The following is a 26,929-nucleotide window of genomic DNA, read 5'->3' as shown; positions in this document are numbered from 1 at the left end:
GACAAAGAAAGGTCAGGGCAAATCAAATGCCCCTGGGAGTTCTAAGTGAGGTGAGGACCACAGAAGGAGAGGCCGCGGTTAAGACCCAGGGTTAGGGGCCGAGGGGTTTGGGAAAGACACGAAAACGACCTCTGCATCCCTCGCACTGCTTGGCCCAGTGCCCAACCCAGACCTGGGGTTCATTAAAGGTCCAGGTGAGGACTGAGCCACCGCACGGAGCTCAAACGAATGAGAGACCTGCCCACTGCGTGATGCACAGCGACCTCAGAAGCGCGAGCGGGGCGGGGCTATCCGGACAGCCAATCAGAGCCTGGGCACCAGCCCCGCCCCGGCGCCCCGCCCCCGCCCCGGCGCCCCGCCCCGGCGCCCCGCCCCGTCGGGCCCAGAGTCGCGCGCAGCCGCCGGTCTCCCGGAAGTGCGTCCGAAGCCGGCGCCGCGGGCTGAGGTGAGCGCACGCGGGCTGGAGTGGCCTGGACGCCGCCGCACGGGGTCGGGCATGACGCCGCACGCGTCCGCGCCGGACTCGGCCGGGCCTCCGGGAGCGGCGTCCGGCCGTCTGACGCGCGCGGGGACGCCGCGAGTGCGGGGGGAGGAGCAGCGGGGCTGTGAGTGGAGGCACGGTACCCCGACCGGGCTAGCGCCCCCGAGCCTGTGGGCCCCGCCGGACTCTCCAGCCACGTCTCTGGCCTGGGACGAGAAGGGGCCCGTCTCTCCTGCCGCCCCTAGAAGGCTGGAAGTGAGCCTCGGGAAGAGGGAACCCGTATGGGCTGATGCCCGCAGCCTGCCTCCTGGGCGCGGTCGGCGTCGTGGGCAGAGGGTGGAGGGCGCAGGGGGCAGCGCTGCCCGGCGCCTGGCAGGGCCGGATCCCCTCCCCGGCCTCAGCGCCTGTAGCTCCTCCTCCCCTCCAGCTGTTCGTGACAGCTCCTAAGCCCGTCCGCCCTTCTCCCCCCCTCCCCACCAAATTACCAAAGGTTTGCCGCTCTCCTCGCAAAGGCACAGGCAGTTAGGGCTTCCTGGGTTTGAATTTGGCCGCTTCGGTGAGCCTCAGAGATTTCAGACCTGTACACTGTAATACTCGCCTTGCTGGGTATTTGTGAGGGTTGTTGATTAATCGCTAAGTCGTGTCCGACCCTTCGTGACTCCATGGGCTGCAGCCAGCCAGTCTCCCATGTCCATGGAATTTTCCAGGCAAGAATACTTGGGGTGGATTGCCAGTTCCTTCTCCAGGGGATCTCCTCCAACCCAGTGATGGAACCTGCATTGTCCGTTATTGGCAGACATGTTCTTTACTGCTGAGACTCCAGGGAAGTCCATTTCTGAGGCTCTGCTTGAACCGTGCCTAACATGGAACTTGATAGAGAAAAAAGTTACTCAGACACTTCTTAAAAACAATAAGGTGGACAGAATTCAGGGGGACTCCCATGGGGTTTTGAGGTATGGGAGGGAGAGATTGAATACAACAAGGACAAGTGGAGATTTATAGCCAAGGGGTGGGGTGGGGTCAGTGGATGGAAAATTACTAAAAGTAAACGTCTGGCTTAAGGGGGTCATTCTGGCTAAACTAATTTGACCGGCTTTCCTGAAGGCAGGTCAGGGCCGTAGGGAATTTGGTCAGATATCAAGAATGGTCAAGGGATGTTGAATTTGATCAAATTTCAAAAGTAGGGGAGTTTTCCTAAACTGGAATCAGAAAGATTCTTGCTAAACTAGACCAGAAGGACCAAGGACAGAGTCCAAGGGCCAGCCCTACTCAAAAAGATGACTCAAGCTTGACTGAAGTTGAAGGAGACCGTCTTTGTGCTCTGCGAATGGCTGCTCATATGTGAATGGATAAGTATCCGTACCCAGATGTTCATTTAAAAATGCATTCTAATTTTTTATAGCTTTAATAACTATAACAACTATACATTTGGGAGAACTTTACTTTTTTTTTTTTTTCAAAATTAACAGGAGTAGAGTCTCATGAGGTATTTGCAGTACCAAACTATGAACCATTTATGTGTGTGCTGTGCTTAAAAGCTCAGTCGTATCTGACTCTTTGTGACCCCATGGACTGTAACTGGCCAGGCTCCTCTGTCCATGGGGATTCTCCAGGCAAGAATACTGAAGTGGGTTGCCATGCCCTCCTCCAGGGAATCTTCCCAACCTAGGGATCGAACCCAGGTCTCCCACATTGCAGGCAGATTCTTTACCATGTGAAACACCAGGGAAGCCCATAAAGTAATTTAATTATGAGTACTTGAGGCATTTTCCCTACCACTATGTGAAAGTATAATAGCTGAAATCAGAGTTAAATATTTTACGAGACAGTTTTCCCTGAAAGTTGCTTTCCCTAGGTGTTATCTAAACTGCTATCTAGACTGTTATCTTAATTCAGGAACTAAGTAAATATGAATAAGTCCACAGATCAGTCTCATGCTGTCTAAAATCTTGCTACTTGTTATTTGAAATTCAGAAGCCATATCTAGATAGTGAAGGATGCATATATATTTAAAAGTTTTAACATGTTTATTTATTTTAAATAGAGTTAGTTTATTTTTCTCAGGGTCTGAATTAAGTTGTAAAATTCACTCAACAGTTGTTTAATTATGAGACAGAGTACTTCCACTAATAATAATTTGTTTATAAAAGACATTCCTGGAAAAGTTAACTCTAATCCTTTCTGTAAAAGTTATCTCCTCCTCTGGCTTTGCATTAAGCCCTGCAGATTAAGCCTTTTGCAATTCACTTAGTTCCCAACCTAACTTATTTACTTAAAGCTGTTTAATTCTCTCTAAATAGCCTTTAGCCATTTCCTACAAATTTTAATACATTGTGTTTTCATTATCAGTCAGTATGAGGAAAATGTTTTAATTTCCTATCTGGTTTTTTTCTTTGACAGTAGGTTATTTAATATTTCCATATATTAGGATATTCTAGGTATCTTATTGTTTTCTAGTTCAATTACTCTGTGATCAGAGAATCTATACTTTAAGACTCTAGTGTTCTGAAACATAGTTATACACATATTCTGTCTTCATGAGTGCTTCCTATGCATTTGAAATGAATGTGTACTCTGCCGTTGTTGTTTTAAATGACAGTTATATCAACTTGGGTCACAGTGTTGTTTAGATTTTCTATTTCCTTCAGTTCAGTTCAGTCGCGTCCAACTCTTTGTGACCCCATGGACTGCAGAACGCCAGGCCTCCCCGTCCATCACCAACTCACGGAGCTTACTCAAACTCATGTCCATTGAGTTGGTGATGCCATCCATCCAACCATCTCATCCTCTGTTGTCCCCTTCTCCTCCCACCTTCAATCTTTCCCAGCAGCAGGGTCTTTTCAAATGAGTCAGTTCTTCGCATCAGGTGGCCAAAGTTTTGGAGTTTCAACTTCAACATCACTCCTTCCAATGAATATTTAGGACTAATTTCCTTTAGGATGGACTGGTTGAAACTCCTTGCAGTCCAAGGGAATCTCAAGAGTCTTCTCCAACACCACGGTTCAAAAGCATAAAATTCTTTGGTGCTTAGCTTTCTTTATAGTCCAACTGTCACATCGATACACGACTACTGGAAAAACCATAGCTTTCACTAGATGGACCTTTGTTGGCAAAGTTATGTCTCTGCTTTTTAATATGCTGTCTAGATTGGTCATAGCTTTTCTTCCAAGGAATTAATTTCATGGCTGCAGTCACTATCTACAGTGATTTTGGAGCCCCCCCAAAATAAAGTCTGTCACTGTTTCCATTGTTTCCCCTTCTATTTGCCATGAAGTGATGGGACCAGATGCCATGATCTTAGTTTTCTGAATGTTGAGCTTTAAGCCAACTTTTCCACTCTCCTCTTTCACTTCCATCAAGAGGCTTTTTAGTTCCTCTTCACTTTTTGCCATAAGGATGTTGTCATCTGCATATCTGAGGTTATTGATATTTCTCCCGGCAATCTTGATTCCAGCTTGTGCTTCATCCAGTCCAGCGTTTCTCATGACGTACTCTGCATACATGTTAAATAAGCAGGGTGACATACTCCTTTTCCTATTTGGAACCAGTCTGTTGTTCCATGTCCAGGTCTAACTGTTGCTTCTTGACCTGCATACATATTTCTCAGGAGGCAGGTCAGGTGGTCTGGTATTCCCATCTCTTTCAGAATTTCCCACAGTTTGTTGTGATCCACACAGTCAAAGGCTCTGGCATAGTCAATAAAGCAGAAGTAGGTGTTTTTCTGAAACTCTCTTGCTTTTTTGATGATCCAACAGATGTTGGCAATTTGATCTTTGGTTCCTCTGCCTTTTCTAAATCCAGCTTGAACATCTGGAAGTTCATGGTTCATGTACTGTTGAAGCCTGGCTTGGAGAATTTTGATCATTATTTTGCTAGCGTGTAAGAGTGCAATTGTGTAGTAGTTTGAGCATTCTTTGGCATTGCCTTTCTTTGGGATTGGAATGAAAACTGACCTTTTCCAGTCCTGTGGCCATTGCTGAGTTTTCCAAACTTGCTGGCATATTGAGTGCAGCACTTCCACAGCATCATCTTTCAACACATCATCATCCAAATAGCTCAATTGGAATTCCATCACCTCCACTAGCTTTGTTCGTCGTGATGCTTCCTAAGGCCTACTTGACTTCACATTCCAGGATGTCTGGCTCTAGGCGAGTGATCACATCATCGTGATTATCTGGGTCATGAAGATCTTTTTGTATAGTTCTTCTGTGTATTCTTGCCACCTCTTCTTGATATCTTCTGCTTCTGTTAAATCCATACCATTTCTGTCCTTTATTGTGCCCATCTTTGCATGAAATATTCCCTTCAGTTCAGTTCAGTCACTTAGTCATGTCCATTTTCTTTGCGGCCCCATGAATCACAGCACGCCAGGCCTCCCTCTATCACCAACCCCCGGAGTTCACTCAAATTCATGTCCATCGAGTCGGTAATGCCATCCAGCCATCTCATTCTCTGTCGTCCCCTTCTCCTCCCGCCCCCAATCCTTCCCAACATCAGAGTCTTTTCCAGTGAGTCAACTCGTCGCATGAGGTGGCCAAAGTATTGGAGTTTCAGCTTTAGCATCAGTCCTTCCAATGAACACCCAGGATTGATCTCCTTTAGAATGGACTGGTTGGATCTCCTTGCAGTCCAAGGGACTCTCAAGAGTCTTCTCCAGCACCACAGTTCAAAAGCATCAATTCTTCGGCGATCAGCTTTCTTCACAGTCCAACTCTCACATCCATACATGACCACTGGGAAAATCACAGCCTTGACTAGACAGACCTTTGTTGGCAAAGTAATGTCTCTGCTTTTTAATATGCTATCTAGGTTGGTCATAACTTTCCTTCCAAGGAGTAAGCGTTTTTTAATTTCATGGCTGCAATCAGCATCCACAGTGATTTCTGAGCCCAAAAAAATAAAGTCTGACACTGTTTCCACGGTTTTCCCATCTATTTCCCATGAAGTGATGGGACCAGATGCCATGATCTTCGTTTTCTGAATGTTGAGCTTCAAGCCAACCTTTTCACTCTCCTCTTTCACTTTCATCAAAAGGCTTTTGAGTTCCTCTTCACTTTCTGCCATAAGGGTGGTGTCATCTGCATATCTGAGGTTACTGATATTTCTCCTGGCAATCTTGATTCCAGCTTGTGCTTCTTCCAGCCCAGCGTTCCTCATGATATACTCTGCATAGAAGTTAAATAAGCAGGGTGACAATATACAACCTTGATGTACTCCTTTTCCTATTTGGAACCAGTCTGTTGTTCCATGTCCAGTTCTAACTATTGCTTCCTGACCTGCCTACAGTTTTCCCAAGAGGCAGGTCAGGTGGTCTGGTATTCCCATCTCTTTCAGAATTTTCCACAGTTTATTGTGATCCACACAGTCAAAGGCTTTGGCATAGTCAATGAAGCAGAAATAGATGTTTTTCTGGAACTGTCTTGCTTTTTCCATGATCCAGCGGATGTTGGCAATTTGATCTCTGGTTCCTCTGCCTTTTCTAAAACCAGCTTGAACATCTGGAAGTTCACAGTTCATGTGTTGCTGAAGCCTGACTTGGAGAATTTTGAGCATGACTTTACTAGTGTGTGAGATGAGTGCAATTGAGTATCTCTAATTTTCTTGAAGAGATGTCTAGTCTTTCCCATTCTGTTGTTTTCCTCTATTTCTTTGTTTTGATCACTGAGGAAGGCTTTCTTATCTCTCCTTGCTATTCTTTGGATCTCTGCATTCAAATGGATATATCTTTCCTTTTCTCCTTTGCCTTTAACTTTGTAAAGTTATTTGTAAGGCTTCCTCAGACAACCATTTTGCTCTTTTGCATTTCTTTTTCTTGGGGATGGTCTTGATCACTGCCTCCTGTACAATGTCATGTACATGTCCATAGTTCTTCAGGCACACTATCAGATCTAATCCCTTGAATCCCTTTGTCACTTCCACTGTATAGTCATAAGGGATTTGATTTAGGTCATACCTGAATGGTCTAGTGATTTCCCCTACTTTCTTCAATTGAAGTCTGAATGTGGCAATAAAGACTTCATGATCTGAGCCACAGTCAGCTCCCGGTCTTGATTTTGCTGACTGTGTAGAGCTTCTCCATCTTTGGCTGCAAAGAATATAATGAATCTGATTTCGGTGTTGACCATCTGGTGATGTCCATGTGTAGAGTCTTCTCTTGTGTTGTTTGAAGAGGGTGTTTGCTATGACCAGTGGGTTCTCTTGGCAAAACTCTATTACCCTTTGCCCTGCTTCATACAGTACTCCAAAGCCAAATTTGCCTGTTACTCCAGGTATCTCTTGCCTTCCTACTTTTGCATTCCAGTCTCCTATAATGAAAAGGACGTCTTTTTTGGGTATTAGTTCTAGATCTTGTAGATCTTCATAGAACCGTTCAGCTTCTTCAGCATTACTGGTTGGGGCATAGACTTGGATTACTGTGATATTGAATGGTTTGCCTTGGAAACAAATAGAGATCATTCTGTTGTTTTTGAGATTGCGTCCAAGTACTGCTTTTCGGACTCTCTTGTTGACTATGATGGCTACTCCATTTCTTCTAAGGGATTCTTGCCAACAGTAGTAGATATCTATTTCCTTACTCATATGTGTGTATATATATATATATATATTTTTTTTTTTTGCAGCGGTGGTCTATTTTTCTATCAGTTACTGAGAGAACAGTGTTAAAATCTCCAGTGGTGATTGAGGAGTTTTCCCTTTAGACCTGATATTAGGTGCCTGATATTAGGTGCTTTGTGTTCTAGGTGATTGACCCAATTATCATAATAAAATGTCCCTCCTTTTCTCTTTGTCATGCAGTTTCTTGGTTAGATACTAATGTAACTATACCAGCTTTCATGTGCTTGCTGTTTGCATGGAATGTCTTTTCTCCTCCATTTTATTTCCAAACTATCTGTGTCTTTATATATAAAATGTCTCTTATAGATAGCATATAGTTGGTTGTTGCTTTTTTAAATCTGACAATCTGTACCTTATAATTCTAGTGTTTAGTCCATTTACATTTAATGTAATTATTGATTGGTTGGGTGTTAGTCTATCATATTGTCTTTTTTTCCACTTGATCTTTCTGCTTTTTATTCTTGATTCTTTCTTGTATATTATTGACTGCTTTTCATTGTTTGTCTCTTGGTTTTTTAGCTATACCTCTTTGTATAATACTTTTACAGCTAGCATTATGCATCCTTAAATTATCAAAGGTTAACTTATCAGAGTATGCTTTAATATTGTTCCACTCTATAACTCACATTTCTCATTTCCTACCCCTCACTTAACACCTTTACATTTCCCATCTGTCACCTCACCTGACGTTATTTCTTCCTTTCAATTTTCTGTTTCTGCATTCAGTTCAGTTCAGTTCAGTTCAGTCACTCAGTCGTGTCCGACTCTCCACGACCCCATGAATCACAGCACCTCATAAATGTAATAGCCTAATAACAGATTAATTCCATGTACCCGCTTCTTTGTGCTGTATTTATGGATTTCACTTCTACTTATCTTATGTTCTGCTTCAGTTCAGTTCAGTTCAGTTGCTCAGTCGTGTCCGACTCTTTGCGACCCCATGAACCATAGCACGCCAGGCCTCCCTGTCCATCACCAACTCCTGGAGTTCACTCAAACTCATGTCCATCGAGTCGGTGATGCCATCCAGCCATCTCATTCTCTGTCATCCCTGTCTCCTCCCACCCCCAATCCCTCCTAGCATCAGACTCTTTTCCAGTGAGTCAACTCGTTGCATGAGGTGGCCAAAGTATTATACTAGTGCTATTTTGCCTTAACAGCCAATTGCTTCTTTTAAGGAAGTTAGAAGAAATAGAAGCATAATGTCTTACATTTATTCACCACGTGCTTACCGTTTTTGGAGATTTTCATTCCTTTCTATAGATATGAGTTTTTCTTCAACTGGAAGAATGTCCTTTAGCATTTCTTGCAGTATGCATCATTGGGGGAAAATTCTCATGGCTTTTTTTAATCTGAAATAGGTCTTTATATTTTGAAAGGTGTTTTTGTTGGATGTGGAATTCTGGGTTGACAGTTCAGTTTCTAGAATTTGCATTTGTTTCTCTTTATGATTTCTAGTTCTCTGTGGGAAGTCACTATCTCTTCTATCATTAAGATTATATTGTTTTTAAGTCCTCAGGCCCTCAGGGCCTGGATTCTCTTGACTTCTTTCCCCTTGATTTTGAGTCACATTTTCCTACTTCTTTACATATCTAGTAATTTTGGATCGCATCATGGATATTGTGGTTGGCATATTGTAGACACTAAGGATTCTGTTATCTTCTTCTGAAGAGTGTTGATTTTTCTTCTAGCAGGCAGTTCAATTACTGACTGATCACCTTTGGGTTGTGTTAGTTTGGTTTTTATCTCCTTGCAATCCAAGGGACTCTTAAGAGTCTTCTCCAGCACCACAATACAAAAGCATCAATTCTTCAGTGCTCAACTTTCTTTATGGTCCAACTCTCACATCCACGCATGACTACTGGAAAAACCATAGCTTTGACTATATGGACCTTTGTTGGCAAAGTGATGTCTTTGCTTTTGAATACTCTTGTCTAGGTTTGTCATACCTTTCCAAGACCAGTCAATCCTAAAGAAAATCAGCCTAAATAATCATTGGAAGGATTAATGCTGAAGCACCAATACTTTGGCCACTGATGTGAAGAGCTGTCTTATTGAAAAAGACTGTGATGCTGGGAAAGATTAAAGGCAAAAGGAGAAGGGGGCAGCAGAGGATGAGATGGCTAGATAACATCACCGACTCAGTGGACATGATTTTGAGAAAATTCCAGGAGATAGCGAAGGACAGGGAAGCCTGGCATACTATAGTCCATGGGATCACAAAGAGTCGGATGTGACTTAGTGACTGAACAATAACCAGCTTGGTTTTAGGGTAGATCTTGGAAAACCCAAGGTGTTTCCCAAATTCTTGTCTTCTTTGGCTGTTCTGCATGGCTTGTGGGATCTTAGTTCTCTGATCAGGAATTGAACCTGGGCTATTGGCAGTGAAAGCATGGAGTCCTAACCACTGGACTGCCAAGGACTTCCCTCAAATTCTTCTAACTGAATCAGAATAGACCAACAGACTGGGCCTCCTTGATGGATATTGTTGAAGTGTGCTTTTAGGTTTTTGGGGGCACGTTTAGAGTAGGTAGGTCTTACTCTCAAGCATGGCCCTTACTCTTAACATGACCTTTCAGATAACTCAGGATGCGTTGAATGTTTCTCTACTTTTGAGGTCAGAAATGTAAATGTCTCTCATCATTGGTTGGCCTTCTGTATCCCTCATTTGCTCTTTTAACATGGTAGCAACTGCTCCCTGTTGAACCTTGGGTAGTTCCACCATGCTGAGTGCAGTCCAACCCTGGGCCAAGATTCATCACAAGGAAGCCCCCCCTCCCTCCACAACTGTCTGCCTCCATTGCCACAGCATCCTCCTCCCCACTGCCCTGCTCTTTACAATTCTAGCCACTTCAGTAGCCCCTGGTCTGTGCTTGAACTCCCGCTTCCTGCACTGGGCTTGGGAAATCATTCCTTTGCAGACAGCTGTGATGACCATGGGACCCTCCTCATGAGCTTTTCTTCTCTCAGGGATTCCTTTCTTACCTACCTGTTGTGCAGTGCCTGAAAACAGTGGCCTCTTAGGCTTTCTCTAGTATTATTGTTGTTTACAGTGGGCAGGCTGCCATGAAAAGAAATACAATTCCTGAATTATTGAGCACATGTTGCTGTAGCCCTCTGGGTGCTGGATGAATATATGAATGAAATATCAGGTAGGCCAAAAAGTTTGTTTGGGTTTTCCTGTAAGATGTTATAGAAAAACCCAGATGAACTCTTTGACCAGCCCAATACATGGGTCTCTTTGTAAGCACAAAGGACAGTTAGTGGGGTCCACACAAGAAAGATAATCTTCTTACCTTTCTATTTTATCCCGTCAAAAAAAATTTGCTTTCTTTTTCTGGTTTAGTTCTTCTGAATCTTCGTTAAACCTTTTTATGTCATCTTAATCTGTGCCTCCATTCTTTTTTTTTTTTTTTGAGATCCTGGATCATCTTCACTATCATTATTCTGAATTCTTTTTCAGGTAGGTTGCCTGTCTCCACTTCATTTAGTTGTTTTTCTGGGGTTTTTATCTTGTTCCTTCATCTGTGACATAATCCTCTGCCTTTTCATTTTGATTAACTTTCTGTGATTGTGGTTTTTGTTCTGGAGGCTGCAGGAATGTAGTTGTTCTTGCTTCTGCTCTCTGCCCTCTGGTGAGTGAAAGTGAAGTCGCTCAGTCGTGTCCGACTCTTTGCGACCCCATGGACTGTAGCCTACCAGGCTAATCCATCCATGGGATTTTCCAGGCAAGCGTACTGGAGTGGGTTGTCATTTCCTTCTCCAGGGTATCTTCCCTGGCCCAGGGATCAAACCTGGGTCTCCTGCATTGCAGGCAGATGCTTTACCCTCTTGTGTAAGCTTGCTGATGGGAGGAACTGGGGAAAAACTGGGTCTTGCTCTGACAGGGCCTTGCTCAGTAAAACTATAATCCAGTTATCTGCTAATGGGTGGGACTATGCTCCCTCCCTGTTAGTTGTTTTGCCTGAGGCGACCCAGCCCTGGAGTCTATAGGCTCTATGGTAGACCAGCCTAGATGGCATATTAAAAAGCAGAGACATAATTTTGCCAACAAAGGTCCATCTAGTGAAAGCTGTGGTTTTCCCAGTAGTCATGTATGGATGTGAGAGTTGGACTAGAAAGAAAGCTGAGCGCCGAAGAATTGATGCTTTTGAACTGTGGTATTGGAGAAGACTCTTGAGATTCCCTTGGACTGCAAGGAGATCCAACCAGTCCATCCTAAAGGAAATCAGTCCTGAATATTCATTGGAAGGATTGATGTTGAAATTGAAACTCCAGTACTTTGGCCACCTGATGAGAAGAACTGATCCATTTGAAAAGACCCTGATGCTGGGAAAGATTGAAGGCGGGAGGAGAAGGGGACGACAGAGGATGAGATGGTTGGACGGCATCACTGACTCAATGGTCATGAATTTGAGTAAACTCTGGGAGTTGGTGATGGACAGGGAAGCCTGGAGTGTGCTGCAGTCCGTGGGGTCGCAAAGAGTCGGGCATGACTGAGCAACTGAACTGAACTGAACTGATGGTAGGGCTATTGGCAAACACCAAGAGGGCTCATGCCAAGGTGCCCTTCCCAGGACTGCTGCTGCCAGTGTCCCTGTCCCTATGGCGAGCCCAGCTGACCTGAACCTCTGCAGGGGACCCTCCAACACTAGCAGGCAGGTCTGGTTTGGTCTCCTGTGGGGTCAGTGTTCGTTTTCCCTGGGTTTTGGTACACACAAAATTTTGTGCCATCCAGGAGTGGAGTCTTCGTTTCCCCCAGTCCTGTGGAAGTCCTGCAGTCGAATCCTGCTGGCCTTCAACATCAGATTCCCTGGGGATTCCTAGTCCCTTTGCCAAATTCCCAGATTGGGAAGCCTGACTTGGGGTTCAGAACCTTCCCAACAGTGGGAGAACCTCTGTGGTATAATTGTTTTCCAGTTTGTGGGTTGCCCACCCAGCAAGTATGAGATTTGATTTTTTCTTGATTGTGTCCCTTCTGCCCTCTCGTTGTGGCTTCTCCTTTGTCTTTGGACACGGGGTACCTTTCCTGGTGGGTTCCAGTGTCCTCCTGTCAATGATTGTTCAACAGTTAGCTATGATTTTGGCACTATACAGGAGGAGGTGAGCACGTGGCCTTCTACTCCACCATCTTGAAGCAATCTGCTGCTTGTTTTATTTTTAAATGATGTTGTGATACAGAGTGAACTGTTTGGGTGAAGTCATGGGGATAAAGACATTGCTCTTACACCTCAAGGACAAACGTGAAAAAATTGAAAGTGAAAGTTGGTCAGTAGTGTCCAACTCTTTGTGACCCCATAGACTATACAGTCCATGGAATTCTCCAGGCCAGAATACTGGAGTGTGTAGCCTTTCCCTTCTCCAGGGGATCTTCACAACCCAGGGATCTAACCCAGGTCTCCTGCATTGCAGGCAGATTCTTTACCAGCTGAGCCACAAGGGAAGCCCAAGAATACTGGAGTGGGTAGCCTATCCCTTCTCCAGGGGATCTTCCTACCCAGGAAACTTCTGCATTGCAGGCAGATTCTTTACCAACTGAGCTATCAGGGAAGCCCCGTCAAGGACAAAGCAGCCATCAAAAGCTAGAGTGTTGTACTGATCTCTGATTAACCCTGGCACCCAAGTGACTGGGTGTTTTTTTGGTTGTTGTGGTTCATGTTATGGAGAAATGATGACCTCTAGCTCCTTTATAATATTTTAAGATAGACCCAATAATCCAATATTAGGATTACATGCAAGAAAGCTAGCTAGAAATATTGCATGCTCCTTTTAAAATATCTTAATATTAACTTTACCTTTTCCTAATTCTCTTTTCCTTGCCTTAGTTCCTGCCTTCTGAATTTTGATACCACTTGCCATAAAACTTGCTTCATGTCTGTTGGAATGTTTTTGCGGTAGTCAGTATTTATTCTAAGATTTTTTTCAGTTTAGGGTTGAAAATTTTAGTATGATAGATTTTTCATAAATTCCCAGTTGTCAACATGGCACTCAAAAGAGGTCACTTAGAACGTTCATTGCCCCTTTTGGGGAAAAAGTTCTCTTCAACTTCATATTTATTTTGGAAGCATCTGGTCATTTCAACCTTGGGCTTCCAGGTGGCGCAGTGGTAAAGAATCCACCTGCCAATGCAGGAGACATGGGTTTGATCCTTGGGTCAAGAAGATACCCTGAAAAAGGAAATGGCAACCCACTCCAGCATTCTTGCCTGAAAAATTCCATGGACAGAGGACCCTTGTTGGCTACAGTCCATGGGGTTGCAAAGAGTCAGACACAACTCAGCATGCATTCAGAGACGCAATCATTTCAACCTTAGTCTTTAATCCTAGGGCGTCAGTGTCTCTATTCAGCTCTCTGTTTTAGTCTGCAGATCTATGGATGCAGTTATCGGAGTGCTGTGGAGAAGAGCTGTTTACCTGGAAACCTAGTGAACACGCTTCACGTGGTGCATTTCATTCTTCTACTTGGTCTGGCCATCTGAAGACCAAGAGAGAACACTGTAAAAATGGTCAGAGTTGTGGTGACAGTCTAGCTTTGGTTCTAGTAATTTGCTTTGCAGCTGCAAGTTTACCATATTTCAAAGTAAAATAGTGCATCCATTGATTTCAGAAGACCCACGACTCCCTCCAAGGCTTCTCAGGCAGGGCAGGTGATTCTGTTGTTTGTGAAAGTGCATTCCCCTAGCCCGTGTAATGTCGCTCTTGCTGCCCCTCCAGGGTCCCTGTGAGAGACTCTGAGAAGACCTGGTTCTCCTGGGGGCAGCTCCATCCCAGAAGCACATCCCCTAAAAGGACTTGCCACGCCAGACGATGCCCGTGGATTTGGGGCAGGCACCCGTCCTGCTGCCGCCACCAGCCAAGGCCAAGGAGCTCCTGTTTCCTGGCCCAGATGCCACCCCCCGAGGGGAGCCCTCCAGCCCTGAAACCGCACGCCAGCTCTTCAGGCAGTTTCCTTACCAGGTGACGTCTGGGCCCCATGAAACCCTCCAACAGCTTCGGAAGCTCTGTTTCCAGTGGCTGCAGCCAGAGGTTCACACCAAGGAGCAGATCCTGGAGATGCTGATGCTGGAGCAGTTCCTGAGCATTCTGCCTGGGGAGATCCAGACGTGGGTGCGGAAGCAGTGTCCAGGCAGCGGGGAGGAAGCCGTGACCCTCGTGGAGAGCTTGAAGGGAGACCCCCAGAGGCTGTGGCAGTGGGTGAGCAGAGAGTGGTATGATCTGTGAGGGAAGCACCAGGTCCTCTGGGGTCTTAGCAGGGGTGTTGTCTTTTTTTTTTTAATTAATCACCTTATTTACTTTTTGTTGCGTTGGGTCTTTGTTGCGGCGTGCAGGCTTTCTCTAGTTGCGGGGGCTACTGTCTAGTTGTGGAGATTCCTCCCTAGTTCCGGAGTTACTCTAATTGTGGAGGCTGCTCTCCAGTGGCGCGGGCTACTGTAGCTGCAGCGCATGGGCATCTCGCTGCAGCGGTTGCTCTTGACGCAGAGCGTCGGCTCCAGGGCATGTGGGCTCAGGAGCTGTGATGCACAGGCTTTGTGGCCCCACAGCATGTGGGGTCTTTCTGGACCAGGAGTCGAACCTGTGTCCCCTGCATTGGCGCCACCAAAGGGAAGTGGTTAACCACAGAACCACCAGGGAAGTCCCAGGAGTTTTATCTTTTTTTTTCTGGCACTGAATATGTGGGGTTTTTCACACCAACAACCAATAGTCTCTGATCTCAACTAGGTGTCCTCCGATTCAGTTCAGTTGTGACAGCAGCGGTCTGCTTGTCTCAACCCAGAGGATAAGGGCTGTTCCCGTAAGACTTCCCCCATTTCAGCCACCAGTCACAAGCTGCAGGGGTCACTCAGACTTCTGGCCAGCTGGCTACAGATGGGGAGGTTCCCATGGCCCCTTCCTCAGGTTTGATAACTTGCTGGGATGACTCAGATCTCAGGGAAACACTTTGCTTCCATTTTCCAGTTTGTTCTAAAGGGTATGATTGAGGAGCAGCCAAATGGAAGAGATGGGGGATACATAGAGCTTCCATGCCCTCCTCTGGGCACTCCATCCCTCTGACCCTTGTATGTGTTCACCGGGTTGGAAGCCCCCTGAACCCCGCAGTTTAGGAGTTACTATGGCGTTTCTCATTACTCAGGCATGATAGATTGATCATTGGCCATTAGTGGTTGAAAAGCTCCAGCCCCTCTCTGTCCCCTAGAGGCTGAGAGGCAGGGCTGAACGTTCTGGCCCTCCAGTCACCAGGTTAGTTCCCCTGACAACGGGCCTCCATCCTGAAGCTATCCGGGGCCACCAAGAGTTATCCTATTATGATCAACTCAGGGACGGTTGGGAGGGGCTCGTTCTGAACCACAAAAGTGGCTCCTGGCACTCCTGTCCTTCAGGACATTCCAGGGGTTTCGGAGCTATGTGCCAGGAGCCTGGGACGAAGATTCATTATATCTTCTCAGTGTGTTTCTCATTATATCTCCTTTGTGTATCCCCACGCGACACCTGATCCTAAGTTTCCCTGTGATACTACACTTTTTGGCCATTAGGGATTGAAGATAAAGTCTCCCCTCCCATCCCATCTTTAGAGTGTTTGGGGGAGTTGTCCCAAAGACGCCTGCATCTTAATTGGTGGAGGCTGTCCAGTAAAAACACAGCCCCAGTTGTCTGTCTGAAGGGCTCCCAGGTCTCTCTCTGGCCTCATTCTCCAACTGCTCTCAGGATGCTTCCCTGCTCAGTTCCTGCTAGACCAGAAATCAATGCTGGCCTTTTCTTTCCCTGTCCCCTGTCCCTAAGGCCTGCCTTAGGATATGTTCTGGAAGGGTAGCTCTGTGTTTCAGAAACCCTCACTCTGGGTCTTTCAGTAATCAGCACTGTGTTGTCTCTAGATCAGCATTCAAGTTCTGGGACAGGAAGTCTTCTCAGAGAAGGCGGAGCCCGCGAGCTGCCCAGTGGGGGATGCAGGGTCTCCTGCTGAAGAACCTCAGGAGCTTGGGCTCCAGAACACAGCCCTCGGGCCCGGGGAGCCACTGAGCTGTGTGGTGAAAGAAGAGTCTGATGCGGAGCACGGTCTAGGTGAGGGCAGTTCCTGGTGGTGGTATGTGCTTCCTGGGGAAACCAGGGGACTGTGATCAGCAGGCCAAGAGGGACTTGACACCATAGGCCACTCCAGTTGGGGTGTGTCTGGACATGTGGGAAGCAGGGTGCACCTACAGGAATCAACTGTGATTGGGGATTCAGAGTCTGCCATGTAAGCCACTTTATGGCAGGGCAAGGCCTTTCGGATCTGGGGTCTGAGGAAGGTGGGAGGAGATGTCAGGGGCAGCTGTCGGGAGGGCTGGAGGAGCCAGAGTTGGTTATGGAGATAAACGTGGGTCTGAGCTTGCGGATGGTGGGACAAGTGCGGGTTCTCGGAGGGGAGGTTTGTCCCTGTGCCCTCTGTGAGCGGTCGAGAAGGACGTCAGGATGCTCAGTCTTCTGTCTCTGCCTTCAGCAGTGGCCGCCCCTCAGCTGCCTGCCCAGCCGCCTGCCCAGTCCAAGCAAATGCCTGTCAGGGACCAGGACTTCGGAGCCTCCCTTCTCCACACGGCATCTCAGGTGAGTGGGGTCCCCTGCTTCTCAACCCCAGAACCTTGCCCTCAGGGTTTCAGCAGGAAGGTAAACCCATTCCCTCCCACTCCATCCTGGTCACAAACAGAAGTCTCAGAAACAGATCTATTTCGATTATGTGGTGAGCGACTCTGAAAAGTTGCGTTTGATAAAAATGAAATTTTTCAAGCACCTGTGGACTTTAGTCAAAGCATCGTTCCAAACCTCTAGAGGACTCCTCCTTCTCGGGACTTTCCTTGTGAGGTCCTTTAGAGTGAAGGTGAGGAGATGGATGGCTACGTGTGTTGAACGTGGTGTGAAGCCAGGTCTGAGCTTCAGCTCTCCAGGCCCAGAGATCTGGAAACCAGAGTCCCAGCTTCGCATTGTACTTGGGGTAGGGGGTGGGGAGTGGGCAGGGGAATATACCTTTTTCAGTGACTCAGGGGTACCCTTCTTCCTGCTTTCAGAGTCCTCAGGAACCAGATTATTAGGCAGGAGGCTGCTTGGGGGAAAAGAACTGGGTATTCTGCCAAGGATCTCAAGCGGACCTGGAGGCTTCTTGTTGCTTCTACAGTAAAGGCAGGGTAGCCCTGTGAAAGGTGTATATAGTAACATACTTCAACAAGTGGGGTTAGCTGTTAGCTCTGTGGCACGTATATACTGACATGAGCCGTGACCTGTTCTGGATAGCTCGAGGGCCAAAGATTCTTAATGTTCACCAGCAACACCATATATATATATGTGTGTGTGTCTGTGTATGTATTTATGTGTATAAACATGCGGTGTGTTCTCAGTCATGTCCGACTCTGCAGCCCCATACACTGTAGCCCGCGAGGCTCCTCTGTCCATGGGATTCTCCAGGCAAGAATTCTGGAGTGGGTTGCCGTGTCCTCCTCCAGGGAATCTTCCCTACCCAGGGATCGAACTTGTGTCTCCTGCATTGGCAGGTGGATTCTTTATCACGGTGCACTACCTGGGAAGCCCTATGTAAATATGTATAACGTATAAATAAATGTCCTATATATAGCTGATACCTGACGAACAGTAACTCAGCCCTGACAGACCATCCCTACCCAGTTGCAGTGCCCCTCCCTCAACTAACAACACCTGTTTGTATCAGAAGGCCCTCAGTGTTCAATGCAGTCTTTTATATCTGAAGGGAAGGTTTAATTGTAAGGAATCACGTCCTCTAATCTCTTCCCTGAGTTGGGAACCTCAAGAGCAGTGGTAGCGTGAAGTCCACGTGGCAGACGTGTGACTGAGTCAGACAGAGCCCCCGCGTGCTCAGACCTCCAGAGGGGCAGTGTGAAGTCCACGTGGCGGACGTGTGACTGAGTCAGACAGAGCCCCCGCGCTCAGACCTCCAGAGGGGACGCAGACCACACGTCTCTGTGCGGGTCAGTTGCGGCAGTGCCCCACAAGCCCACAAGGTGGTGCTGTTTCCACGTGAAATCCAGATTATTTCCCCATCAGATCTCATACTTCTGTCTTCCCAGAGCAGGAAGTTAGATTTTTTCTGCTCTTGTGAAAATGAGAGGGAGGGGGAGGGCTGTCGTTGGCATCTTGTCTCTTAAGTCATGGGTTTCATTCAAGCACCGCTGGCTTCTGGCAGTTCCTCGAGTAGGTCTCTGGCTTTAAGGTTGGAGGTACGCTGTTCAGAGACTCTTTTCTGGGCTTTGAAAGGGTCGATTGTTGCCCCGGAGGGTGTTGGTGGATGTCTTCTGCCTTGTGCGGCGCTTGGTGGCTACTCTTTTGGCGCCCGTGTGTCTGGGGGTCCAGGCTGCCTCGCGGGTATTACTGCCAGTGCCGAAGAGGGGGTCTGTGTGTTCTGACCCGAAGGACCAAGGACTCCTGCATTCAGCAGTGTTTGCTCAAGCCGGTTATTTCCAGACGGTTGTTAAGGTAACTTCACTCACAGAAGATCAACAAAGTAGGGTGCTAAAAATTCCTACTTTAGAAAAATTTAAATTAAAATCTATATTTAAAATGTTATGATCAATAGTTAAACATATAGAGGTCACTTTTCACCTTTGCAGTTTCTTTCACCCAAAAACATTTAACTCCTCCTTTTCTTCTCTTTTTTTTAAGCTTAATATCTGCTAATCAGAAATACATTTTAAAACGTCTTTCCTTTCCCTCCTGAATTTCCAGACATCAGTGACGTCTTGGGAATATCGGGCTCCTTTTTCTGCTGAAAGATCTCTCCGAAGAGCATTGAGAGTTAAACACAAGCCGAGTGGAGAAAGGGCTTCCCCAAACAGGCAACGTAAAGAGAACGTGGGATCTAAAACCTCCATGTTTTCTCTCCATGGCGACAAGTACAGAGCCCGGGCCTGTTGACTCCTTCTGGAACCACCTCCCGTGGTTTCTCAGACCTTCTGATGGCCAGGACCCTAGGGCCATTCCTTTCTCCTCAGCGCTGCACAGGCAGGGAGGGATGGTTTGGGACCCTACCCTGGACCCATGCCTTATGTTCTTCTCTAGGAGCAGTGGAGGCACCTGGATTCCACCCAGAAGGAGCAGTACTGGGATCTCATGCTGGAGACCTACGGGAAGATGGTCTCGGGAGGTGCAGGTGGGTCAGCCTGGTGGAAGGGGCACCTCCTGTGTGCTCTCGGGGCGACCGGCCACTCTGCTCGGCGCTGTCCGGGTGATGGAAACCCTTGGAGACACAGCTGGGAGCTGGGGAGTTGGAGGGGGCGGGCTACAGTGTCAGCTCCTGTGTACTGAACATGCTGCATGCGCCTGGCCCCATGGGGGCTCCTCTCCTCTGTGAAGTGGGTGCCAGGGTGCCCTCAGTTAGATGGTGACAGTGAGGGGCAGATCTAGTCACTTTTACTGTTTTGTAGCTTGCAGGTGCTGAGTTACGACAGGGCTCAGCTGTGGCCGACTGTGCCTGCTCTCTTCTTCTAACCATATCCCAGCCAACCACGGGTGGGGTCCCAGTCACGACCTGCGCACCAGCCTGCCAGGTGGTCTGACCCCTCCCATCCAAAGCCTTTTTTTATTGTGGCCTTTGCCGTCGTTCAGCCATTCCAGGGGTGCTGGTGTCTTAGAGGTTCCCCATGTCCCTCCAAGATGGGCTCCTCAGTGGTGTCCAGAGCCTCTGCTGAGAGGCTCTACTGAGAGTTCCCTTTCCACTCATGGCCCTCCTTTGAACAGCACAGCCTGGTCCCCAGTCCTCCCCATTCATCCAGGCCCACAGATCCCCTCTCTGTTCCAGGCATTTCCAGTGCCAGGCCTGACCTGACTGATCCAGCTGGGTATGGGGTAGAGCTGGCAGGGCCACACCTGCACGCCAGTGAGAAGATCCCAAGACCCACCTGCATAGGTGAGTGACCTGTCCCCAGCCATTTCTGACCCCCAGTTATTAAACTGGAGGTGGTGGGGGGAGAGGTTAGGACTTGGTTTCTATTACATCAATTATAACTAGCCATGACCTGGTCAGTCCAGGTTGAATACTGAGGTTGGGTTTCCTTGTCTCTGGCTGTCAGGTTGTTGACAGATGTTTAATTATGGAAGAAGGACCCTGAATCTGATATGCTGCCTCACTCCAGCCAGCTGTGATGGCTTCCTTTCTCAGAGAGAATTAAGGTTTACAGGCTGAGAGCAAATCAGATATGGACTGTGTTCTATTATAATAAAAAAAAGATCATCTAACAGATAACTGTTATCCTTCCTAAGGAGAAGGTCCAGAGTAACTGGACCTTTTTTTTTTTTTTTACTCTGATTATGGTAAATGGTAACCCACTAATTCCCAACAAAATAAACAAGACACCAAGCAGAAAAACATGTTTCAGCTACTTTCTATGCACCCCAAGTTTCATTAAACAGCAGCAACAACAAATACTGTGTATCAATCACGTATTTTAAGGTTGGTACAAAGAAATATGAACTTCAGTCGCTCAGTCGTGTCCGACTCTTTGCACGCCAGGCCTCCCTGTCCATCACCAACTCCCGGAGTACACTCAAACTCATGCCTATCGAGTCGGTGATGCCATCCAGCCATCTCATTCTCTGTCGTCCCCTTCTCCTCCCGCCCCCAATCCTTCCCAGCATCAGAGTCTTTTCCAGTGAGTCAACTCATCGCATGAGGTGGCCAAAGTATTGGAGTTTCAGCTTTAGCATCAGTCCTTCCAATGAACACCCAGGATTGATCTCCCTTAGAATGGACTGGTTGGATCTCCTTGCAGTCCAAGGGACTCTCAAGAGTCTTCTCCAACACCACAGTTCAAAAGCATCAATTCTTCGGCGATCTGCTTTCTTCACAGTCCAACTCTCACATCCATACATGACCACTGGAAAAACCATAGCCTTGACTAGACGGACCTTTGTTGGCAAAGTAATGTCTGCTTTTTAATATACTATCTAGGTTGGTCATAACTTTCCTTCCAAGGAGTAAGCGTCTTTTAATTTCATGGCTGCAATCAGCATCCGCAGTGATTTTGGGGCCCCCCAAAATAAAGTCTGACACTGTTTCCACGGTTTTCCCATCTATTTCCCATTAAGTGATGGGACCCGATGCCATGATCTTTGTTTTCTGAATGTTGAGCTTCAAGCCAACCTTTTCACTCTCCTCTTTCACTTTCATCAAAAGGCTTTTTAGTTCCTCTTCACTTTCTGCCATAAGGGTGGTGTCATCTGCATATCTGAGGTTATTGATATTTCTCCCGGCAATCTTGATTCCAGCTTGTGCTTCTTCCAGCCCAACGTTCCTCATGATGTACTCTGCATATAAGTTAAATAAGCAGGGTGACAATATACAACCTTGATGTACTCCTTTTCCTATTTGGAACCAGTCTGTTGTTCCATGTCCAGTTCTAACTGTTGCTTCCTGACCTGCCTACAGGTTTCCCAAGAGGCAGGTCAGGTGGTCTGGTATTCCCATCTCTTTCAGAATTTCCCACAGTTTATTGTGATCCACACAGTCAAAAGCTTTGACATAGTCAATGAAGCAGAAATAGATGTTTTTCTGGAACTCTCTTGCTTTTTCCATGATCCAGCGGATGTTGGCAATTTGATCTCTGATTCCTCTGCCTTTTCTAAAACCTGCTTGAACATCTGGGAGTTCACGGTTCACATATTGCTGAAGCCTGGCTTGGAGAATTTTGAGCATGACTTTACTAGCGTGTGAGATGAGTGCATATGTGTGGTAGTTTGAGCATTCTTTGGCATTGCCTTTCTTTGGGATTGGAATGAAGACTGACCTTTTCCAGTCCTGTGGCCACTGCTGAGTTTTCCAAATTCGCTGGCATATTGGTGCAGCACTTTCACAGCATCATCTTTCAAGATTTGAAATAGCTCAACTGGAATTCCATCACCTCCACTAGCTTTGTTCGTAGTGATGCTTTCTAAGGCCCACTTGACTTCACATTCCAAGATGTCTGGTTTGGTCTGTTGTAAAACAGCAGTCACCCTTTGCGTAAAGTTGATTGTCAAACCTACCTACCTACACACACACAGCAGTCACCCTTTGTGCACGCACACACACACACACACTCCATTTCATCTCTCACACACACACACACACAGAGCAGTCACCCTTTGCACACACACACACACATACACCCTTTCATCTCATTTTCTAACAACAGTCCCGTTAAGTCTTACCTTGAACCCGACTGTGCAAAGGGTATAAAGCCACCCTGCCTTGATAAGGCAAAGAAATGCTATTGTTAGGAAGCAGCCACCTGCAGGACAGGCTGGGATGGTACCCCCCAGGGAGGAGAGTCCTGGGGCCACTGACATCAGAGTCCAGGTATGCAGGGACGAGACAGTAATTACAAGACAGGAAAGGAGTGGTCTGGTCCCAAAGGTTAGCAGAATTAACAGCCTGCCAGACCTAGATTCAGTTGTTGTTTAATATCTAAGTTGTGTCTGACTCTGCAACCCTATGGGCTGCAGCTTGCCAGACTCCTCTGTCCATGGGATTCTCCAGGTAAGAATACTGGAGTGGGTTGCCATTTCCTTCTCCAGGGGATCTTCGCAACCCAGGGATGGAACCTGCATCTCTTGCAGTGGCAGGCGGATTCTTTACCACTGAGCCACCAGGGAAGCCTAACCTGGGCTCAGAGCACGGGGCACATGCCCCAGGAGAGAGTGGATATGCTCTTCTGTTTGACCATATGGAAGAACAGCTCACAGGAAAAGCAGGTCACCAGGGAAGTGAGCTTCAAAGTCTTATACTCATACCCTAGTCACAATTTCAAAGGGTGAAAATTATACACGTATAGCTGGCCCTTGAATAGTAAGGGTTCGGACTGTGCAGGAATGCTTATTCTCAAGAGTTTTTTCAATAAATTTGTACACGATCCATGTTTGGTTGAAGTCATAGGTGCAGAACCTGGATACAGAGGGCTGACTGTAAAGTTACACTTGGATTTTAACTGCACTGGGGTGGGCGCCCCAACCCCCACATTGTTCAAGAGTCAACTATGTTTGGAAAAATGATTCTTAAGCATTTATCAGGAAGAATACTGCAAGAATAGTAAAAAGGTTTGAAGAGTGTTTCATCGGTGTTGGGTTTGTAAATATTCAGAGTATGTCATCTCTGAAAGGTAAACTCATTGACATAGTGCAATACTGATAGAATACAAGCCAGCGGAGCTGAAAAGGGAGGGGGATCAGAGGCTGGTCTGTAAAGGACTGATGAGAAGCAACACACGTGCACAGGATGAGTAACTCTTCTCTGGGCAGAATCAGGAGAAAACACTCCGGGAAGAGTAATCTGCTTCAACTTTGTGTGTGTCGTCTACCAAAATAAGTTGGAAGCAGATGGAAAAGACATAATATATGAAAATAAAATAATAGTAATAGGGAAGAAAATGGGTAAATATTTGACTCATGTCAAGCTGGGGATGATTTTTATAAGTATAAAAGTGACAGAAAAAAATCACTAGGTAAATGATTAACAGACTGGACTATATTTAAAAAGAAAGAAACCATAACTTCTACACATAAAAATAACTCCAAACAAGGGGCTTCTCCCAATGGCTCAGCAGTAAAGAATCTGCCTTCAGTGCAGAAGACTCAGGTTTGATCTCTGGGTCAGAGAGATCCCCTGGAGGAGGAAATGGCAGCCCGCTGCAGTATCATTGCCTGGAAAATCCCATGGACAGAGGAGCCTGGCAGGCTATAGTCCATGGGGTCACAGAGAATCAGACACGACTGAGCCATGGAGCACACAGCCCCAAACAGAAATGACTAAACTGGTGAAAAACTTCATGGACGTGACAAGCAAGTGACTATTTTTCTTAGAGTGAGTGCAAGTTGATAAGAGAAAAGTGACTTTCCCAGTTTAAAAATAATGGACAGCAGTCTTGGAGTATGAAAAGTAGCTCATAAATGTGAAAAAAATTGATCCTTTAATAACTGAAGAATTAATGTTTATACCAACAAGAAGCCATTTCCCACCAGTCTGAGCAGCAGATTCTTGAGACAATCAATAGGTAGGCATTGAACCCTTGCCTCCTCTCTGCCCAGCCTCTTGGACCTGAGGATGGCACCGTCGTTCTGGAAGTTGATCTGCCAGTCGGTGTCAGCAGCCTTTAATAACACCATTCATGCCTGTTGACACAGTAATTGTACTTTGAGAAACCTTTAAGGTACTGATCAGAAATGTGGGCAGAATTTGTGAAGAAAAAAGCTTCTCACGTCATTATTTACAGTAGCCAAATATACAAGTCTTAGATTCCCACAGTAGGAGAAGTCTTAAATAAATTACCTTGTTTTAGTCTCCTGTGTTTATTATTATATCTCCACGGTGAGCCGTTATTCAGCTCTTTAAAATGATACCTATAAAGGCTTCTTCAAAGACAAGAGTGAGTACCTTGGCCTTCCAAGAGGAACAAGTTGTAAGGCTCTGAACTAACAAGCTCTGGTCTGGCGCTCCGGCAGATTCCTGGGTCTCTAGCCATAATGTGAAAGACACCGACATCAGACAGAGAAGGGCCAACAGCTCCAAAGACACTGACACATCAGAGAGAAGGGCAGACGGCTCCTTCAGATCTGCAGGAATAAAGTCATTTATAAAAGTTGAAGATAAACTCTACCACCCACGTAAAGGTCTTTACCACATGGGCCGCCGAGGAGTAATAACCAAAACCCCAAGTTATGGGAAAAATGAAATGTAACTGTTCCGTGAGTTAATGAAGTTAGTGAAGCACCAGTGAAGCTGGAGTCTTGCTCAGACCAAGGGTGCAGACTTTCACGCAGCAGCTTCTCTGGGCATCACAGACCCGGGGACATGACACGAACTTCGGGGTGACTTGTGGAAGGGAGGACCCGTGTGAAATTGATAAACACCACCCTTTACCATTGAAAGGCTACAGAGCCAGGTAGAGAACTGTTTATGCAGTGTGGTACTGGTCGTGTCAGCGAAAAACATACACGTCTGTGCATGCGTGCATGCTAAGTCCCTTCAGTTGTGTCTGTGCAACCCCACGGACTGTAGCCCTCCAGTCTCCTCTGTCCATGGGGGTTCTCCAGCCTAGAATACTGGAGTGGGTTGCCATGCCCTCAACAGGGTATCTTCCCGACATACGTGTTTAAATGAAAGACTGGAAGGAAGTGTACACTCACAATAGTTGCCTCTGAGTGCTATGATTAAAGCTGATTTTGTTTTCTTTCGTATGCTTTTCAAATTATTTTTCATGATCATATTTATCCTTTTTATATAATCAGATAAAAACCAATACTCTTTAGCGTAGTGCTCTCCTATATTAAACTTGTTTCTCCTGGGCTTCAGAAGCTGACTGCTGCTTTTCCAAGGTGGCCACTGTGGCCTCTGGGAGCCGTCCTCCGCTGTCACTTGTTCTCCTCCTTTCCAGGGCTGAGTCACAGCCTGGATGCACCCGAAGCGAGTGCAGGGTGCTCAGGTCTGTCAGCATTTTCCTTCTTGGTAAAGAGAAGTCATTATGTCTTGTGCTGACCCTTTCTCTGACACACAGGTTGGCAAGCAGGGCGGACCGCTGACTGAGCTATTCTGCATCTTCTTTCTCCTTCTAGGGGACAGAGGGGAGAATGACAAAGAGAACCTGAACTTGGAGAACTACAGGGCCCAGGACCCTCTGGCATCGGGAGAACCTCCCACTCAGGCTCCCTTGAGCGGCCTCTTCGGTGAGGACGAGCCAAGACCCTTTGGAGAAGGAGAGGACCTCTCAGAGGCCCAGGGGAACCTGCAGGGTGAGGGGACAGGGGGTCAGCTCTGCCCCCGGGAGAGGAATTCCAGGAAGCAGCCAGGCCCGCACCTGCTGCCCCCACTTCCCGGGGAGTCGCCCGCACCATGGCTTGAGGAGAAGAGAGAGGCTGCCCCACGGGGGCAGCCAAGGGCCCCCATGGCCCAGAGACTCCCCACCTGCAGGGAGTGTGGCAAGACCTTCTACAGGAACTCGCAGCTGGTTTTCCACCAAAGAGCTCACAGCCGGGAGACGCACTTCCAGTGCCCTACCTGCCACAAGGCCTTCCTGCGGAGCTCCAGCTTCGTCAAGCACCAGCGGATCCACACGGGGGAGAAGCCCTGCAAGTGTGACTACTGCGGGAAGGGCTTCAGTGACTTCTCAGGGCTGCGCTACCACAAGAAAATCCACACGGGGGAGAAGCCCTACAAGTGCCCCGTGTGTGAGAAGAGCTTCATCCAGAGGTCCAACTTCAACCGGCACCAGAGGGTGCACACAGGCGAGAAGCCCTACAAGTGCGCCCGCTGCGGCAAGAGCTTCAGCTGGAGCTCGAGCCTCGACAAGCATCAGAGATCCCACATGGGGAAGAAGCCCCACCCGTAGTCGGGCTCTCAGAGCTCCGTTCTGTCCCCCGGTCTGTTCAAGAATACTTGGCTCCATCCCAAGGAACTTCATCCCTTAGAAAGCATCCCTGTCCTCTCAGTCTTCCATGGACTGCAGAGCAGAGACCAGAACACGGCTTTAGACAAGGAGGAGAGCTCGGCCTCTGAGTTGGATCTCACGCGGGCTGACTTTTTTGCTTCTGCATCAGGAGAAAGAGAAGTCTGCCTCTTTGTACTCGTCTGTCCTCCCGGACCCCTCGGGAAAGACGTGTCACTTGGAGGTCCCGTTTTAGGAGTGTTCTCTGGAAAAAACTTCACCAGATCTGCCCTCAGAACCGTGGTCCTAGAGCAGGTCTTCTCCAGAGGGGGAGCAGAGAGGCCAGTGGGCTCCCGTGTGGTCTCGGTCACACGGGTGCACAGCTAACTTCAATAAACTTGGTGGTCACCCCCGTCTGGTCTGTGTGTGCAGCGTCCACTGTGTGCTGA

At 47.1% G+C, this 26,929-nt stretch overlaps 2 protein-coding genes across 8 annotated transcripts in view; one reads left to right on the top strand and one right to left on the bottom strand.

Moving 5' to 3' along the window:
- Positions 1-383: 383 nt before the first annotated feature.
- ZNF18 (zinc finger protein 18) lies at positions 384-26,901 on the top strand. Of its 6 annotated transcripts, none has more exons than XM_055407305.2 (7): positions 384-445; positions 13,810-14,289; positions 15,966-16,152; positions 16,571-16,674; positions 19,150-19,240; positions 19,889-19,996; positions 25,672-26,901. In XM_055407305.2, the coding sequence occupies exons 2-7, from the start codon at positions 13,903-13,905 to the stop codon at positions 26,442-26,444; spliced, it is 1,650 nt and encodes a 549-aa protein (XP_055263280.2). In that variant the 5' UTR covers positions 384-445; positions 13,810-13,902; the 3' UTR covers positions 26,445-26,901. The 6 variants fall into 6 exon arrangements, with proteins under 6 accessions (XP_055263280.2, XP_055263281.2, XP_055263282.2 ...); XM_055407306.2 differs by lacking the exon at positions 384-445 and adding an exon at positions 452-605; XM_055407307.2 differs by lacking the exon at positions 384-445 and adding an exon at positions 452-736 and having other exon boundaries at positions 16,574-16,674.
- The window catches only part of DNAH9 (dynein axonemal heavy chain 9), a 297,242-nt gene continuing 294,114 nt past the window's right edge, over positions 23,802-26,929 (bottom strand). Inside the window, exons 69-70 of one of the 2 annotated variants that reach the window (XM_088828905.1) lie at positions 24,494-24,573; positions 23,802-24,231 (exon numbers count right to left, since the gene is read on the bottom strand). In XM_088828905.1, the coding sequence (XP_088685031.1) occupies positions 24,532-24,573 (42 nt within the window). In that variant the 3' untranslated portion in view covers positions 23,802-24,231; positions 24,494-24,531. Of the gene's footprint in view, positions 24,232-24,493; positions 24,673-26,929 lie in introns of those variants that run through there. The other variant, XM_088828906.1, reaches the window with a different exon arrangement.

This window comes from Moschus berezovskii, chromosome 20, assembly GCF_049115385.1.
Source record: "Moschus berezovskii isolate FMDL1 chromosome 20, NW_MosBer_1.0, whole genome shotgun sequence".
In the NCBI taxonomy this organism is placed as follows: domain Eukaryota; kingdom Metazoa; phylum Chordata; class Mammalia; order Artiodactyla; family Moschidae; genus Moschus; species Moschus berezovskii.
Note: the sequence above shows the minus strand (reverse complement) of the source record. Positions and strands in the feature narration are given on the sequence as shown.